This window comes from Oreochromis niloticus, linkage group LG11 (genome assembly GCF_001858045.2).
Source record: "Oreochromis niloticus isolate F11D_XX linkage group LG11, O_niloticus_UMD_NMBU, whole genome shotgun sequence".
In the NCBI taxonomy this organism is placed as follows: Eukaryota; Metazoa; Chordata; class Actinopteri; order Cichliformes; family Cichlidae; genus Oreochromis; species Oreochromis niloticus.
This window is the reverse complement of record NC_031976.2, coordinates 22,488,854-22,507,709: the sequence shown is the minus strand read 5'-3', so window position 1 is coordinate 22,507,709 and position 18,856 is coordinate 22,488,854. Positions and strand designations below refer to the sequence as shown.

Below are 18,856 nucleotides of genomic sequence, written 5' to 3'. Positions count from 1 at the left end.
GAGAGAGAAAGGGAAAGAGTAAAGGTGAGAGAATCTTTGCGGGAAGCATGAAGTGTGACAAAAGATGTGAAACGTTAGCTGGAGTTGAAAAGAATGCCGCTGTGTGTGATGGCCCGCTAGTGTGAGACTGAGAACATTAAAAACCCGGAGCAAACAGTGACAGCAGGCCATATCTGCTGTCGTTCATTGCTGCAATTATTTCCATTCCGTCCAACGCAAACAAACGTGCCAGAGGCGTTTCAAATAGACGGATTTGTTGAATGTCAACTGCAGCTTCCAAGGTCAAGGAGGAACCTGCATTTATGCAAACGCAGGCCACTGACTCCAGCTCAAGCTCACATCAGCTGATAGCACAGCTGTTTCCCCTGCTGCACATGTCACTGGCAAATTTGGGACACGCTTTCTGAGATGCTTCAGCCTGCACAGAACTGCTGCTTTCTCTGCAAACCACTTTGCAAACCACCTCCTCCATTTCATGCCACTCGTGATATTTCTGAATTAATAAATGTCATCCATGGCGACTGATGCCTGTTTTGTTCTGTAAAGGATCTCGCTGCTGGTCTCCTGTCTTCCAAGCTTTCCATGATCCTGACTGTCCTGCCATAACATTAACCCAAAGATTTCACTAATTGGAGAAAAAGAAGCTTGGTTTGTTTTTTATCGTCTTGAGGAAACAAACTGATTTGGCCTTTTTTTGTTTGTTTTGGTGAGATTTAAAGATAAACAACAGCTGCTGAATATCCCATGTAGTAGAATATTTTCATTATATAATATGTATCTATGCTTAATCTAAGTGCCGTGAAAAAGATTGAGAAAATCAAGTATACCGGGCAAGTATTTGCCCCCTTCATCTTTTCTTATTTTTTGCATATTTAACACATTTAAATGTTTCAGAGCATCCAACTAATTTTAATTTTAGACAATATTTAACAGAATATAACATTAGACAAAGATAACCTGAATAAACACAAAATTGAGGTTTTCATTCATTAAGGGAAAAAAAGCTATCCAAGTCTACCTGGCCCTGTGTGAAAAAGTAATTGCCTCCTAAACCTGATAACTGGTTGTGCCACCTTTGGCAGCAAGAACTGCAATCAAGAGTTTGCGATAACTGGCAATGAGTCTTTCACTTCACTGTGGAGGAATGTTGGCTCACTCTTCTTTATAGAAGTGTTTTCATTCAGCCACACTGGAAGGATTTAAGGTTGTGCCAAAGCATCTCAATCTGATTTAAGTCTGGACTTTGACTGGGCCACGACAAAACCTGCTAGTGTGTTTCCGATTATTCTCCTGCTGCATAATCTAAGTGTGCTTGGGCTTCATTGCAAGAAGGGAGCCTTATATTTTCCTTCAGAATTTTCTGGCAGAAAGCAGAATTTGTGGTTCCTTCAATGACAGCAAGTCATCCTGAAGCAGCAAAGCAGCCCCAGACCATCACACTACCACCACCATGCCTGACTGTTGGTGCGATGTTCTTTTTATGAAATGCTGTGTTAGTTTTACACCAGATGTAACAGGATGCAAGCCTTCCAGAAAGTTTAACTTTTGCTTCATCAGTCCACAGAATATTTTCCCAGCAGCAGTTTTTTCTAGGATCTCTCACATGGATGCCATTTTTCACCAATGAAGGTTTACCATCATTCCAGGTTTTCTCCATTTGTGGATAATGGCTCTCACTGTGGTTTGCTGTGGTTAGAAATGATCATGTAATCTTTGTTTCCCAGCTGTTTCTTTAGATTATGGCACAATGTGTTGCTTTTTTGAATCGTGATCTTTTAGCCCACCTCATTTTGTCAGAAAGGCTCAATTTAAAGGATTTCTTGATTCAAAAGGTCTGGCAGTAATCAGGCCTGGGTGTGGCTAGTGAAATCCAATCCAGCTTTCTAAATATGTGGTTAGTCACAGTTATTTTACAATTTAACAAGGTGGGAAATTACTTTTTCACACAAACTCAGGCAGGTTTGGATCGCTTTTTTTCCCTTAATAAATTAAATCTTTATTCAACAACTGAATTTTGCATTGACTCGGGTTATCTTTGCCCAATATTAAACTTTGTCTGATGATCTCAAATATGTAGTGTGACAAATATACAAAAAATAAGAAAGCAGGCAAAAACTTTTTCAGAGCACTGTATACTTACTTTGATATGTAATAATATATATTGGTTTATCTGTTGTTCCCTTAAAGTCTTTAAAGGCAAATAATTTTATTTTAAATTTGAGGACATTTGACAAAAATGAGCACATGTGCAAACCGGGTGGCATGTTGGCCCAGTGGATGTCACTTCACAAAACGAAGGCTCTGGGTTCCAGTCTGCTTGTTGAGTGGGGTATCTGCACATGTGTGGGTTTTCTTAAGGTACTCTGGTTTCCTCTTATAGCCCAAAGACAAGCATGTGAGTGATTCTTAATTGACTGCAGGTGTGAATGTGTTGTTCCACGTTAACCCTGTGATGGACAGGCTGCGCCCCTCCTTTTACCCAAAGTCCCTGATACCCTATTTAGATTACGGCAGTTACGGATGGATGAAAATTAAGAGCGAGGAATGAAGTAAGACAAAGGTAAAGGTTCATGGCAGACAGACCCGGTCTTGAGGTTCAGTATGGCATCCTCCACTCCCTTCTGGTTGTATTTTCCCATGTACTGGTGCATGTCTGGGTAGTTGGAGCGGATGTTTTTTTCTGTGCTACCGTTGGGCACCGTGCCAAACTTCAGAGGTGGGTACTGCTCCTCGGGATGCTGAAACTAGCAGAGCAAAGGGAGACGAGGGAGGGAGACGGAAGGGGCATGAGACACACCAGGCTGTGCACCAATCTGTCTGACCTATTTCTGTCCACTCTCCAGACTAACTTACAACACTCCATGCACAGTCAAATCTTTGAAAAGAGAGCAGTCTGTGGACTTAAATTAGTATTTAGGACTGTCTTTTAAGTATTCGAGAACTGTGGTAATTGAGTTCTGTTAAATGAGATTTTATTCATTTCTAAATTCCTGTGCTTTAATCAATTTAACATTCAAATGCATGGGATTTAGCTCACTCTAAGACTTTAATTCTCCTTCTGCTTTTTCTGCTTAATCAGTATTCAAGCCATGAAGTACCTTCTTGTCCGAGAGGCCTGACACTGTGTCAATGTACTCCTCCTGGATCATGAAGGCAGCCAGGTTAGCAGTGTAGGAGGCCAGAAAAATGACAGCAAAGAAGGCCCAAATCAGCACCATGATCTTGCTTGTGGTTCCTCTTGGGTTCTCCACTGGCACAGAGTTGTTAAAGACAATGGCCCACAAAAGCCAGACAGACTTTCCTATAGTGAAAGTAGACCCTCCAGCCTCTGTCCAGAAAGATAAGGAAGAAAAGAAGAAATTAAAAAAGAAAACCTTTCAGTTTAAAAAAGAGCAGTTGTAACACTATATTTATTTCTAGGAAGCGATCCAGACGGTACTCAGCACAAGTGTATTCACAGGCATCTGTAAATGAAGCGGCTGACTCAAATTAAACGTGTCTGAATGAAAAACAGCCTCAGAGCATACGAAAAAGGAAACCTTGCAGATTTTCTTTTGACAACAAACCTCATAAGGTGGCGCCTATATGTTACGTAGATAGCAGATATCAATTCATCTTCTACACGATCAAACAAACCACCTGGTGCAAAAACACTATTCAAAAGGACTCAAACACTCCTGCCTTTACACAGCGGGAATAAAGGAGGCAGGAAGAAGAGAGGCGAGAGTGAATAAGAGGGATATATGGGAGGATGACAGAGGAGTAAATTTATGTAGAACACAGCAATCATGCAGTAAAAGAGGCGAGCCAGGCTGGGTATTGGACCAAGGCATCAGCCATACTGAATATCACAGGGGTACAAACTATGCTGCTGAATAATAAATGGCTTCTTCGGTATTGAGAATACTTGGAAGGAGTTCAGCATACTGTAGGTATAATTTCCTCTTTGCTACACTCACAGCTAAAGATTCATGGCAGCTGATTCAAAATACACATCGATTTTTTCCCCCTCTAATGTAACAGCTAACTAACGAGACAGCAAAAAACAAAAAAAACAATCAGATGCTTCCATAAGATCATTGTGACTAAGATTTTTTTTTCTGAACCAGTTTTCCAGGAGTGTGTTTAATGTTTGTTCTTTTGATCCATTTGGCAACAGTGATGGACTTCACAGAGATGCATTAATCACACTGGGAAACACGGACAGCTTGGACTCATCACTCACTCTTGCCAGTCTGGAGACTGCGGTTGTAGCCTACGGGGCTGAAGAACTCAAAAATAAAGACAGTCACAGCCACGACGGTCAGGCACATGACAAACATCATCACCCACACCGCTGGACTGTAGGGCTCTGTGGAAAAAAACAAAAACATGCACTTTTTTGTATTCTTATTGCATTATTAAATTATTGTAACTGTCATTATCAGTATAAGAAACAAGAATGTTTCATAAATCTAGCCCATAATGGAGACTATATATGCAGAGAAATAAAAACCACTGGAGCAAATATATTCTCAAAAAGCCCATAAACACCCTCTCTTCTCTTTCTTCTTCTTCCTTTTTTTTTTTTTTTTTACAATCATCTCAATGCAGTCTATAGGCCCATAACACTGTTCTCCCACTGGAGCCTGGAGTCTGCTGACGGAGTGAAAGTAAAAGTTAAGAAGACGTGAACCTAAGAAAAACTAATGGCTAATCTTGATGTAAAGAACTAGCAACCAAAAGCTGGGGAGTTTTATGCAAACTCAGCGCTCCGCAATTAGATTAGATTCTGTACATCAGCTACACGCCGCCCACAAACACAGCCTCTTACCTAAGAAAGCTGATGGCGATACAGTCCCATTGCTACGGGAGACCATGACACTGATCCCCGTTTCCACAAAGGGCACAGAGAAATCCACAACTTCTGACCTCTCCTCATTGATAGTCAGCGAGCCAATGGCCATATCCGCCCGCTTGTACACCACCTAAAGGGGGACAAAGAGCAGTGCTAAGAAATAAATCGGCTGTAATTATGAGTAAATCGTGTACCTGTTACAGCTAGACAAAGCCAGTCCAGAAGGTTTTCAGGTAAGGTGCTGACAATTCACACCTTGACCCTTTGTACATCATTAAATTTGCCTGCATGAGAAACTCGGTCTTGTACAAATACTGAACACGTGTCTCTTCAGCATCCCTTTAGCATACAAAATGAGCTAGGACCCTTCTCAACCCTGCCACCATCTAGCAAAAACCTGAAAACCGCTGTGTCCGCTGATTGTACGAGTGAAATGTTAATCTACATTAGACATGGCACATTCGCTCTTCAGAGCAAATCAGCAGAAAAATGAAGCGAAGTGGAAAGCAAAGCACCCTCCTCTCAACTTTGCCAAGTCTCTGGATTACCTGATCAAAGAATGGCAGGCTTTGGAACATCTGATCAAAAGACAGACATTAGTTTGAGAAAACAAAATTCGCTTGCCCTTTTGCATGTAAAAAATAGATTCGACAGACAGCTTTGGCCCGGGCTCGAGTTATAAATGATAGAGCAGGAGAGCGCAGTGGAACTGTTTTGGAACCTGTGACAACTGGCGTTTGGCAAGTTCCCTCTGGGACAAAGATAGAAACAGCAGGGCGCTTCAATGAAACAGCAGCTCCCGTATCGATCTCGGCTGGTGTGTGAGGATGTGTGCATGCTTTTCTGTCTGTCTGTGCATGCTTTTTTTTTTTTTTTTTTTCCCATTTTCTCGCCAGCATCTCTGTATCTTTACTTGATGGTGGATCATGAACTATATTACCAAGAAAATATCAAGGACTACCAGCTAGGGGGTAGCTGACAGAGTGTGTGTTTGTGTGTGCGCGTTTGTGACTAAGGATGTGTCTCTGCAGATAACACACTGTCGGGATGCGTTTGTAGGAGAGTGAGCTCACTGCATGTGTTACACATTATGCTTGTCCTTCTAATTTGTTTAACCGTGAGTTATTTTCTCTCTAATACAGTAAGCGTTTGTGTGTGTGTGTGTGTGTGTGTGTGTGTGTGTGTGTGTGTGCACGCCTGCTGCAGTGTGTAATAAATGACAGCTGTCTGATTGCTAGCAGTGGTTAAGTGGCCATAACTCTCACAGCGATTGATGTGACACTTAGCGTTTAACTGGTCACCCAGGACGCGGGACCACACACTGAGGAATGCTACTCGTTGACCGAAAATGCAACTCAAATATGCAGAGGCACACACACACACACCCTTTTCACACATGCACAAGTGATACGGGAGCGACATTGAGAACACATTGCTCACAAAGGCAGACAGGCAGAACCGTGAGCTTCCACGGGCTTACAGACACACACACACACACACACTCACAAAGACTTGCCTCTCCAATCATGCCGTTCCAAACCCCATCAATTTTCTTCCCATGTTTCCCATTGGTCACTAAGTAAAGATCGTAGGTGAAGCCGACAATTTTGGCCAATCTCTTGAGGATGTCAATGCAGAAACCCTTGCAGCACTGCTTCATTGGAGCCACGCCCTCATGGATGGCACTATGAAAGAGACACAGCACAGAGAGTAAACAATAATAGCAAAAAATAATCAAAGTAAAAGTTTAAAGGCAAAAATCTTTAAGGAAAGGAAAGGAAAGGAAAGGAAAGGAAAGGAAAGGAAGACAGTTGGATATGGTCACAAAAATGCAGTACTGTGGCCAAGCACTTGTTGACAGGTTTGATCGACCTGTGCAGGATAGGTGCTGTCATCCCTTCAGAAGCTGATGAACCATAAAGCTCCACTGTGGTCATATCTGATTCCAGACCCCTGAGTCATTCCACTGATCCTCTGGAGAGCAGTCTGTTATTGATTATGGCCAGGGAGTGAAGAGACCACAGTTTTGATAGGTGACTGATGTCACCTCAATTGGATGGCATCATGAGAGCTTAGGAACTCCATTCCAAACACTAGTAAATAAAGCAGTCTCTAGTACTCCTTTCAATTAGATTACCCTCCGTTATTTCTTTTCCCAAAGTACCACCATTTTTGAAATGAAAGTGTACAAAAATAAGGTATGGAAAATATAATCACATCACATACATAATAAGAGACATGAGTTATTTCTTTTATATTTTTCCCTCTTCCTTTCAAGGCTTTCGAACCTGGCATTAAGGGGTCGTCTGCAGGGAACTGAGTCACGGATGCAGGTTCCAGATGCAGGGTCTGCAAGCTCTACAATGACAAATGGCCTTTCTTCCAGTGTGACAACACGCAGGTGCTGGGCATCATCGGGTGGTTTAAGGAATGGCCCGTAGCGGGACCAGGCTGGGTACCGTAACCTCAGCACGCCATTCTCCCACCAGCCTACCTAGGGGAACAGACAAGAGAAACATTAGAGGAAGTGCAGTACTCTAGTGCATAAGACCTTTAGCTATAATGATAAATAAGCATGTAACCATCTTTCCCATATGGAATAAAAAGCATTAGAAAAAACTTAGACAGGTCATATTCACACTGTCTCCAGACTTGTTGGAAAGTATTGTAGTAAAAGCTAAACTGACTTGGATTAATGTTTCAAGTAATTCAAACAAGCGTTTTCCAAATGTGTAACAGAATCAGTTCATGTAACCATTTTTGGAAACAGAATGTTCACTAATCTCAGAAGATAATTTGGCTCAGACCGCTGCTATCTTTAAGGCTTTTTTCAGGCCCATTTCTGGGGTTGTCTTTTTCACCGATCGGCAAGAAAGTTGGAAGCAAAGGCTGATTTTAATCTTGTATCTGGGCATCTGGTTGAAAGGCTGATAAAAATGTGTGACCTTGGCAGAGAAGCAAGAGGTGTAAGATGGCAGTATTCCAGTTCATTCATGAGTTATCTCAAATTAAGTCTTCTGATTGGTGAGGAGGGTTGAATTAACCTTAACAAGTAACAAAATATTTCAGAGAACTGTGTTAGAATCTCTTTCCCATTTACTTTATAGATTTATGTGTGTCCACGTCCATATAATCTGAAATAGAAATTCAGAGTATTTCTGTTAGGCTGTGTTTTATGCACCTGTGGACGTTTCCCAGTAGCACTGTGAAGTTTTCAATGTCTGACTGAAGACTGCAGCTGTACCTTTCTCCGAAATTCACGGCCGAGTTTCATTCCTGTCAGATCATGAATGGTTATTAACTTCCAGTTATTGCTCTGTTTTGCTTCTTTCCTGGACTTTCTTGAACCTGAGAGATCTCTCCGATGTCTAGCTGGCTTGAGGAGGGGCATGGAAAGGACTTCTCATTCAGAAAATACTGTTTATGCAGTTTAAGACAAGATTTAATAATGGTCTGCGCTACAGCTGAGAGTTTCTGTTTAAAAAGCTGCTGCTGGTATTTACTAAAGAGGGGCAGTGTTGATTTTCCAACTGAACAGAGATGTTTTTGTGGCTGTCCATGTATTTGTTGTTCTCTTTTTGAGGGCAAAAAATTGGGACTATTCATTGAGGCATAATTCACTGCAAATTATGCTGAATTAAATTTTTTTTTTAATTGAGATGTCATCAAAACGAGCAAGGTTGATGAGCACAATGCCACAACTCTGCCTCTGTACTGTTTTAACTCGTAACTCCCAATTGCAAGTTTAGATCCCAGTCCCATATATTTGTAGTCCTCAATCATACTGGTAACTTGATCACGGAGGAAGAATCCCAGTACAAGTTACGCACATCGAGGTGCACATATTGGTACACAAACACGGCCAAGTTGTTTTTAAACAGTGAGCAGAGCGGACTGCAGTGTTTTAGGGCCAAATGGTCACATTTATACACACAGACTAATTCACAGTAAAATAGTTTCTGCGTGTCTTTTCTCAGCAGCGGTTTTTAGAGTGCCTTAATATTTAAAAAACAAAAACAAACAACAACAAAAAAAAAATCAAAAATAAGCATTGGGACTCAGAGCTGAGGTGAAATAATAAAGAAATAATAAATAATAAAAATAATATGCTATCTGAAGTTTATAATATTTACAATAATGCCTGCAGCCTCACACAGAAAATTACAAATGCAAGCAATTATGCACACAGCACAGGTTCTTCTGCAGGTCAACAGTTAAGCACATGTGGTAGAGAGGTTTGTAAGAAAAAATCATTATTATTTTTTGCAATTGTGACCTCCGTTACTTTGCCCTATTTAATAAATCTGGGCAGATAGTACAGCCAGACTAAGAGCTGGGTGTATTTTAAACCCCAATCTATTCTTCTCTATTTTCCGGTTTTATTTCTCCGGTAAATATGAATTCTAGGTGTGGATGTAGCCCTACCAAAGTATCAAATAACTTTTAATTGCAATTAGCAAAGAAATGAAATAAATTTTACAGCAAGAAGCTGAACTCTAGTTGTGTTTTAATATTTAAAAGCAGAAACACCTAAACAAGATGAAGCCTTTACATTCAGTAGTTTGTGAGCCATACTATTGAAAGAAGTGAACACTTACTATAGAGTTTTGATAAAAATGTTTAGAATCAACTGGGTTTTTTTCTCATCCAAGTGTTAAATTTTGTATAAAAATGGCTGTAACTGCTAAACAATTAATGCAAAATGTTTGTAAAACTGTCATGGCCCCTCAGTCCTCCTGTTTCTCTCTGTGTTTGAGTTTCTGTGTCTGTGTTCATGGACGGGACTCATTGCGGTTCGCCTCTGGCTGAACACACCTGCTACCAGGAATGGAGCATTAGTGAAGACAATGAGGAACAACCCGTGCAACTTGGGCGGGCCGACTCTCCCTCGCAGAACAGCTCTCAGCTGGTGAGTGCCTTTATTTTGGAGTGAAAGGACATTTCATTTATACCTGTCCTGTGCACCCAAAAGACCGCACTCGCAAGTAGTAGTAGGGATACTGGCGAGCGAGCAGTGAAATGGCTCAACCCTACCCAGACTCATGTTTCCAGCAAAAGTCATCTTAAATCATCCCCTCATTCTCTCTGGCAACAACTCAAAACAACTTTGTCTGTCTTCTTGAGGCCCTTCTCACTCCTCTCGTAGTTAGTCACACCTGGTTGAGACACCATAACCCAAACATAGACTGGAATAAAAACCAAAATGTCTCTTTCAAACATTCATTTCAGTGTCTCACTATGGGCAACGCTCTCTCAGCGTTGTCCTCAGAAGCCTCTGTATCAGGGGTGTCAAACTCCAGTCCTCGAGGGCTGGTGTCCTGAAACTTTTAAACGTGTCCCTGCTGCAACACACCTGAATAAAATTAGTAGGTCATTAGCAAGACTCTATAGGACTCGACTGCATGCTGGCAGTCAAGTTCTATAGATAACCTGCTGATCACTATCTGTATGTATCAAACTGGTATTTCACTGTTAATAAATGCACTCGAGTTGACCACTCTAAATCCTGCGATCCACTCTGCCCACTGTTCTTCACAAAAACCCCTTGAATTAAAGCTGAAAGTCTCCACTTCCATCACATATTGATGGCCGGATCCACTGCTGTGGTGTACAGAAGTTATCTTTGTCCAACAAATTATGGACCTAACTGTATGTATGCTTGTATGAAGTAATAGAGTACCTATCACATATTTCAACCAAAGGGCAGAGCATATAAACAATCTCAGAAAGCCCCTCAACGGAGACATGTTTATTAAATACACTTATATCTGTAGTTTTTGTTGGCTTGGATGTTTTCTGAAATCCTTGTATTACATAAATAGAAAAAAAAAGACAGAAAAAACAATCCAATGCAGCAACCACACAAAATAGTGGCACCAGATGATTGCAGCTACAATGAAGATCTCTTTGACAGTCTCAATAAAAACTGAATTTTAAAGGGGTCATAAAGGTAGCAGTTTTTGAAAGGCTGTAATCATATTTACTGTTAACAACTTATACTGGATGCTGCGCTCACTCACTCTGTTTTAGAAAACCGAGCCTTTAATATTCACTGTTATGTGGCCAATCTGTGGTTGTGCAAAGGGTGCAGCTGTTACTCACATACGTTTGTACTAATCATTTATATTATGTCAAATCAGACATTAAACAAAATAAGAACATTACTCATGGTAATGGTTCTGAGTAGAATGAAGCAATTAAAATCCATCTCCTGGCATTGATTAAATCTGCCAAAACTCACCTCTCTTCATTAAAATGACAAATTTCATTTCCCCCCCCTGAAAATAAAGCCTTCATGTCTTAAAATGCCTTAGATGCAACTCTGTGCTTTTAACTTATTTAATTTACATCATTCCTCAGCTAACTGCCTGCAGACCATCTCCACTCACCCTCTGCATCTGCCTTACAAATTCTCTTCTTAAATACATCATGGTTTACACAGCCGAAGTGCATGTTTTGTTAGAGTTGTTTAGTAGAGTAAAATGTGCTTAATTTATAAATCAGGATGTCCAAAGCACAGAGAGGATGTTGTTTCTGTGATTCAGAGGAAAGACAAAACCAAGGTTTGCTTTCAGTTCCAGGAGTACACTAGATGATGCTAAGGCTTACTGTTAAAACTAAACAAATTTGCCATCACAAATAAAGCATTTTGATGGATTAACTCTTCTTGGGAAGCTCTTAATGCATTTAAGTTGTTGACAACTTAAGTAACGTTATCCTTACTTCACCTGTCTTTTCTCTGCTACATTCCTTGTGTGTCTGTTGTCTGTTTGTGAAGCAGAGCAGAGGAGGAGGACAGGTGAGGCACTTGTGGTGAAACAGAGAGCAGAAGACTCACACACTGATCACCCTTCAACTTCACAATGTCATTTATCAGTTAATATAGTGTCTTTCTGATGCTATACAAACTTTGCTCTGATAAATTAGCCAGATACAGCAAGTTCACAGGACTGGTTTCAATCAGTTTGTTACATGTCCAGCCTCAACTCTGACTGCTTTTTTTTTTTTAACTCATGACCCGGCTTCCAAAAATAAACGAATGAATAAATAAAACACCACATGAACAAGGTTAAAAACTTGACTTCAATCAGAGGTGCCATTAAGTTTCGGATCGAAGGCGGGCTTTACTGAGATGGGGCTAACTGTGCTGAGCTTAAATCCATAGCTTTAAGCTCTTGGACATTTAATAGCCCGAAGCCAAAGTTATTCTTTAATTTGACTTTTTTTAATTAAAAAAAAAAAAAAACTGGCCTTAACATTTTATTTTTACTTTGATAATCTTACATGAAGCTATGAGACCACATTTTTCTGTGTCCACTATCGACCTGAAAATGTCTATCAAGCATCCTTTCACTAGCATCATCGTCGTCTCCTTCTCTTAGCATTATTTATATGCATGCAGCCGGGATGGACTGGATGCTTCCGCCTGGGATATTCACACTTCTTAAGCAGCACAAGGCTGAACCACACCCAGGAACAGTGAGTTTATTTGTGAAACTTCCTCTAGCTGCCTCTCTTGACAATTCTCGGCGTGATCACCCAATAAAAGTCACATCTAAGTGTCGTGACAAGTGAAAAAGACACAACATAATAGAAAGTGCACATGGAAACTGTAAACACATGCACAAACAGGAAGATGTGCCGTTAAACGCACACACACACACACACACAGTCACATAAAAAAAGATAAGAAATGAAAATGTGAGTGCTTTAGCAGGCCAGTACTGTAAAGTTTGACAGCTTTGTGCCGCCTTCCTGTCTGTATAATGCGAGCGCTGGCAGAGAAGAGGAGGCGGTGGCAACAATGACTGTATTTCGACAGCACTTCGACCAAGGCTCCACAGCAGACATTCAATCAAAACACACTCAGGAAACGTAGAGAAAGCAGACAAAGCTTATGGGAGAACACATTACTTTCTACAAGACACATACCCGAAAGGCAAAAGTGCAAATGTCCAAAAAAGACCAGCCAAAAAAAATGTAAAAAATGAAAATTGCTGAATATATTTATAAGTTCGGGAACTGGGAGTCACTTTAAACTCAAACCTTCTTTAGCAGCTCTGATTGTCATTAATAAAGGTTCATTCTAGTAATCCGTCTCTCTGTGCTTTCCTCATATGCGAAACAAGCTGTGCCAAAGCTGGACAACCTTCAGTACTAGTCTGCAGTATTTCAGCGTGCTAAGCTGGGTGCTCCCATGCTCTAGGTAATGGTGCAGTCATTGTAAAGAGAACATTAAATATTCAGGGAGAGCCAACAGCGTGGATGTGCATAATAGGCAGATGCAGGCGTCTTACCCTTATTCAGGGTGTGTGTGTGTGTGTGTGTGTAATACGGATTGTGCAAGAAGGGTGTAGGCATACTCTACGCTCTCTCATTTGTGTGCACATACGTAGATGTCTGCATGTGAGCTCTAAGCATGTGTGTATGTGGGCGAGTTTCGCACCCTGGGTTTGCACAGATTCGAAGGACCAGCGCAGGAGCTTCTAATTGAAAGGGATTTGAGGGATATGGCAGGAGTCAGCATGTTACGACATGCTGAGACTGGACTCTGGTGGGCTGTTAAAACCAGCAGGAGGCTGAGAACCACCAATGTGTGTATTTGTGGTTGTGTGTGAGCGTATGTTGGTGCATTGCTGTTTGTATTTGTGCAGAATTGAATCCAGTCGCAGAATTAATGTTCTGAGATTTTTGTGTCTTTATGCATGTGCGGTGTGGGAAAGAGAGGCAGGTGTGTGGATGAGAAAATGAGCCTCGCTCTCTCTCCTCTGACAGTGACGAGGGGAAAATCCCAGCGCATTAAAGGGAAAACATCCCCAACAGGTGACAAGGCTTCGTATTAAGGATTCCTGAACAAATGCTGTTTTATAGAATATGCATGACACACCAGGCGTACAGGTGCTCGGTAGATGTGCACGCACACAAAACAATGGTGAGGTTACAATCAGATGCTTATGAAGCCCAGAAACCTTCAGGACTATTTAAGACTATTTTCACTTTATTTTAGGAAAAAAACAAATCAGCAACTATTAATCTAAACAACATCAAGAAATCGCTTTCTGTGAATGGACAAAGAATAAAGTAAACGCACATGTTTAACTGCATTTTCATTTGAATAAAATTATCTTATCGTTCTACTTATTTTCTGTTATACATACATAAATTGACACATCTATAAAAACTATTAGAATTGCTCTAAACAGTAAATTCTTCTACTCTAGGCCCTGGATGACATCAAAGAGTGAGGATATTTTAATTACACTCCTGTCGGGCACACAGCTCTAGTCTAACTTGAAAAGTTTGTTCACCGCTCTGAAGTACTCATGAGTTTTGGAGGTTAAGCAAAAGAAAATTTCATGAGCTAGAAAACTTTAAATTTAACTTAAGATAGAGTTTCGTTTTTTAAGGCCATCAACAGACAAAAGTCACACAGACTGTATACTGAGCTTTGTTTGTTCACAAAGCTCAGTATACAGCTGGATTTTTGCTTCACTAAAGATAAAAGACGAAGCGTTTCATCTAGGGGAATACTGAGTGAGAATGGCGAGATATAATTAACATATCACTGAAATGTTGATCTTAATGATCATACTGAATAGCCTGTTAATACACTTTCTGTAAAGACAATGGGAATATTTCAGTGTAGCTTTACTGCCCTTTATAATTCTAATACTTCTATAATTGCAGCTGTTACTACATGTATAAAAACCGTTAAATCTCAAGTCCGATCGTATGCAGACACATAGAAACATCAGTCAACAGCTACATACACTCACTATCCACTTGATCACTTTATTAGGATACACATGCTCAACAACTCCTGCAAATATCTAATCAGCCAATCACATGACAGTATTTCAGTGCATTTAGGGACGTAGGCATGGTCGAGACGACCTGCTGAAATTTAAACCAAGCATCAGAATGAGGAAGAAAAGTGACTTGAGTGACTTTGAATGTGTCATGGTTGTTGGCCCCAGAAAGGCTGGTGTGAGTTTTCAGAAACTGCTCATCTACTGGGATTTCCCACACAACCATCTCTAGGGTTTACAGAGAATAGTCCAAAAAAAGAGAAAATATATCCAGTGAGCAGCAGTTCTCTGGGTCAAAACACCTTGTTGATGCCAGAGGTCAGAGGAGAATGGCCAAACTGCTTTGGGCTAATAGGAAGGCAACAGTAACTCAAGTAACTACTTGCTACAACCAAAATATGCAGACAGCACATCTGAAGATACAACAGACTGAACCTTGGAGCAGATGGGCTACAGCAGCAGAAGACCACTTCTGTCAGCAAACAACAGGAAAGTGACGCTATAATTTACACATTCTCACCAAAATTAGACAATAGAAGACTGCTCTGATGACTTTTGATTTCTGTTGCCACGTTTGGGTGGTAGCGTCACAATTTGGCATAAACAACATGAAAGCGTGGACCCATCCTGCCTTGTACCAATGGTTCAGGCTTTTGGTGGTGTAACAATATAGGGGATACTCTCTTGGCAAAGGCTGGACTCCATAGTGCCAACTGAGGATCATTTAAACACCACAGCCTACCTGAGTATTGTTGCTGACCATGTTGGGCACAGTGTGTCCATCTTCTGATAACAAGCTATGTCACAAAGCTTAAATGATCTCCAAAGTAGATTCTTGAATATGACAACGAGTTCACTGTACTTAAATGATCACCACAGTCGCCAGATCTCAATCCAATAGGAATGTGAGATCATGAATGCACAACCAATCTGCAGCAACTGTGCAATAGTATCATCATAACATGAAGCAAAATCTCAGAGAAATGTTTCCAGCACCTCGGTGAATCTACGCCACAAAGAATTAAAGCAGTTCAAGAGGCAACACACCTGGCACCAGAAAGATGTAACTAATAAAGTGTCAGGCGAGTCCATTTAGACATTGTTTTATTCCAAAAAAGGAGCTCATGATTAAATATTGAAATGTTTTTGCTGCAGTCCAATATTAATTTTTATTAGATTCATGCTCAAATATAAACTGATATCTGGGAACGGATTTGCAAAGTTACAGTTTTTTGTGGAATGGAATTGGTATTTTTTGGTAGGTTTACAGTTTGTTTCCAGAGCCGCCACACCAGAGAGTGAACGAGGTGGTGCTCATCAGAGTCTGTTCTTTGGGGGGGCAAGCAGAACGATGGCTTAAAGGGAAGGGAGCTAAAGCAGCTTGTTTCAGACAGTGGATGAACTGTGGGACTGCAGACCATGTTGAAGATAAATAGGGATTATTTTGAAACATGAATCATGCAACACTGCTCTTTTAGAGTCCAAGAATAAAACCTTTGCCACCAGTGGTCACTCAAGTCAATCCTCATAAACTCCCATGGCGATATGTTTCCATGCCCCTTCCCATCAACTTCAAAACAGCTAATTCAAGTCGCTAAACTGGAGCTCTATTGGTGCCTTTTGAAGCAATTTCAGTAAAATTATCAAATAATATGGCCTCCCTGTGGTCATGGGGGGAGGCCATTATTGCTTATTGGTCAAACCAAAGAAAACCAAATAAAAAAACATAAGAAATATTCAGTTTAAAGTGATATAAAAAAAAGCAGGAAATTTCATTTTAGAAGCTGGAAAGCGAGGATGTTTTGCTTAATAAGTGACTTCAAAAAAATTATAATCATCAAACTTGATGATGATTAGATGTTTGTCAATGCTCCGATCATTACGGAGTAATAAGTGTGTGCGTTCGTGCGTGTGTGTGTGTGTGTGTGTGCAAGCTTGTTTGTGGTATTACGTGAATGCACTTTAACCATGAAATGAACTGAATAAGCAGCATTAACCAAACAGGCAGAGTACAGCAAGTGTGCACAAAAACAAAGCGCAGTCAGATGGTCAGCAGCAGCCAGCTTCTCTCTCCTGAGGCACCAACAGCGAAATCGTGAACTTCACATGAGCATGCACCTTTGTGACCTGCATATCTTCACTGTCAAGTTTATGCGCCTATTACTGCAACATGAACCTCTTCTACTCGCTCGCATACTGTAGAGATATTATTAATTTTGCTCAAATCAGCAAAAAAAAGTTGCTCTGGGGGTCAGCAGCTAAGAGCTTTTGTTTTTTTCCCCACTTGTAGTCTCAAGACTGTCAACAAAAAAAACCACATTATCCTTTTACACCTCAATAAATCTGCAAATAAAAGATTCAAAGAAGTTATGTCATGTCCTTACATCTTCCCATCCACGTCCAGGTGTCCATGAGATGACGTCCAGGAAGGGGTTGGCCAGGTAACCGTCACTATTAAAAGAGTAATCTCGACCACCAAGCGTGATGTTGCCGAAATATCTGCATTGAAGAGCAGCAGAAGGGGAGAGGACAGAAAGCGCATAATATCAGCAAACGAATTAACATTCATCTTAAAGATATGAGGAGAAAAGAAACGTCGCTTGTGTCTGATGCAACAGAACGCCTGCCCTGCTCTCCCTTGAAACTAAATCACAGATCCTCTGTGGTGACAGTCAGGGCTTGTCTGTTAATCAAATGTACAGACGAATGATCAGACACACAGAATTGTCAGGATCTTTGAAGTCAAACAACTGCTGCTCTCGGCATCGGCTGCGGGCTCTATAGTTTGTCTGGTAATCACGCAGGACAGGCTTTCTAATTGTCTCCTTATGTCATCTTGCTGGCTTCAAAACACAAAATCTGAGAGCTTTTCTTTTTTTTTCTCTAATGCATGACAGAAAGCTTCATATGGAACAGCAGCTTGTAGTTGCAGACAGTGAACAGCAGGTAGCAGTGCAAAAAAAATGGAAACGAAAACATCTTACTGCTCTGTTCCTAGACATAATTTATAAACAAACAGAGGAGAATCCATTAATCATTTCCCAATAATTGCCTCACCGTTTGTGCTGAGGATCATTTACCAAAAAAATTACAGCAAATAAACTAATCAATTTCATGTTTGGAAACTACTTAGAGTACTCTCTCCATACAATATTGTGTTCAATGTGCACATAGAGTGAGATTGACTGATGTTATATATGAACCAGGATAACCACAGCCACCTGGGATACCTGTTAAGAGTGTGCTGCTTGTGCATTTGTACAGCCTACGAGGAATATATTAAAGCTAGTTCATTAATATACATGAGACATGGTCTGCTTGCTACAGATGCTGTGGTAATTTTGCCAACTCACAACTACACGCACCAACAACATCTATTTTGCATGGATGATAGCCAGCTCCAAATTCAGATATCCCCTTTGTGCCTGCTCTCTGACACTGAATTTACCAACTCCACCCATATATCTTCCAGCTCATTCTGGCGAAAAACCAGACCTCCTTTCATAGACTAAACCATGTTCCATCTCTATTTCTGTTCCTTCCTATTTCAAAGATTTTGTCTGGAGCTTGCCAGCTGTGTTGTACCCTCCAACCTAATATTTCTCCTCCTTCCCTCCTCATTTCTCTAGAGCTTCACTCTTTCCCCGATATCTCTCTCACCTCATCCTGCCTCGCAGTCTCTGGGTCTGATTGGCATCCGTCATGCAGTTGGTGACAAAGTTTGGCCCACCCGTGGTTCCGTATTCCTTTCGCATCGCCACTGCCCCATGAGTCAGCACCGACACACCGCGAGCGATCCTTCGGCGGGGCTCGTCCCTCCAGCCCTGAGGCCGTACAGCAAATAAAGCCCGGGGCAGGTTCTCCATGCCCAAACCGGAGAGGGCTGGTCCCACAGCAAACCACATGTGCGAGGCACCGGCTTGACCTGCGGCCCAGGCAGCTCGGAAAACCAGCTCAGCCTCCTCCTGGGAGCAGTACAGCAAACGTACCTGGAGGACAGCAGGAAGGCAGGGAGGGAACAGGGACGAGGGGAGACACACACACACATACACACTAGTGAGATAAGGAGGGGAAAGGGGAGACGTGGAGAGAGACAGAGGGTGGGAGAAGTAAGGGGAGAAAGATAGAGCCGGAGAAGAGGTGTACCTGAATGGGAGGGGAGGAGGTTGGATAAAAAAGGCCATATCAGCAAATAACAAGGATGGTGGAT

At 41.3% G+C, this 18,856-nt stretch overlaps 1 protein-coding gene across 1 annotated transcript in view; it reads right to left on the bottom strand.

Moving 5' to 3' along the window:
- The window catches only part of grin2db (glutamate receptor, ionotropic, N-methyl D-aspartate 2D, b), a 56,003-nt gene that overhangs the window by 15,708 nt on the left and 21,439 nt on the right, over positions 1-18,856 (bottom strand). The window contains 8 exon segments of the mRNA XM_013274644.3: positions 2,584-2,744; positions 3,099-3,328; positions 4,226-4,351; positions 4,814-4,967; positions 6,354-6,522; positions 7,126-7,331; positions 17,031-17,145; positions 18,307-18,635. Coding sequence (XP_013130098.2) covers positions 2,584-2,744; positions 3,099-3,328; positions 4,226-4,351; positions 4,814-4,967; positions 6,354-6,522; positions 7,126-7,331; positions 17,031-17,145; positions 18,307-18,635 — 1,490 coding nt within the window.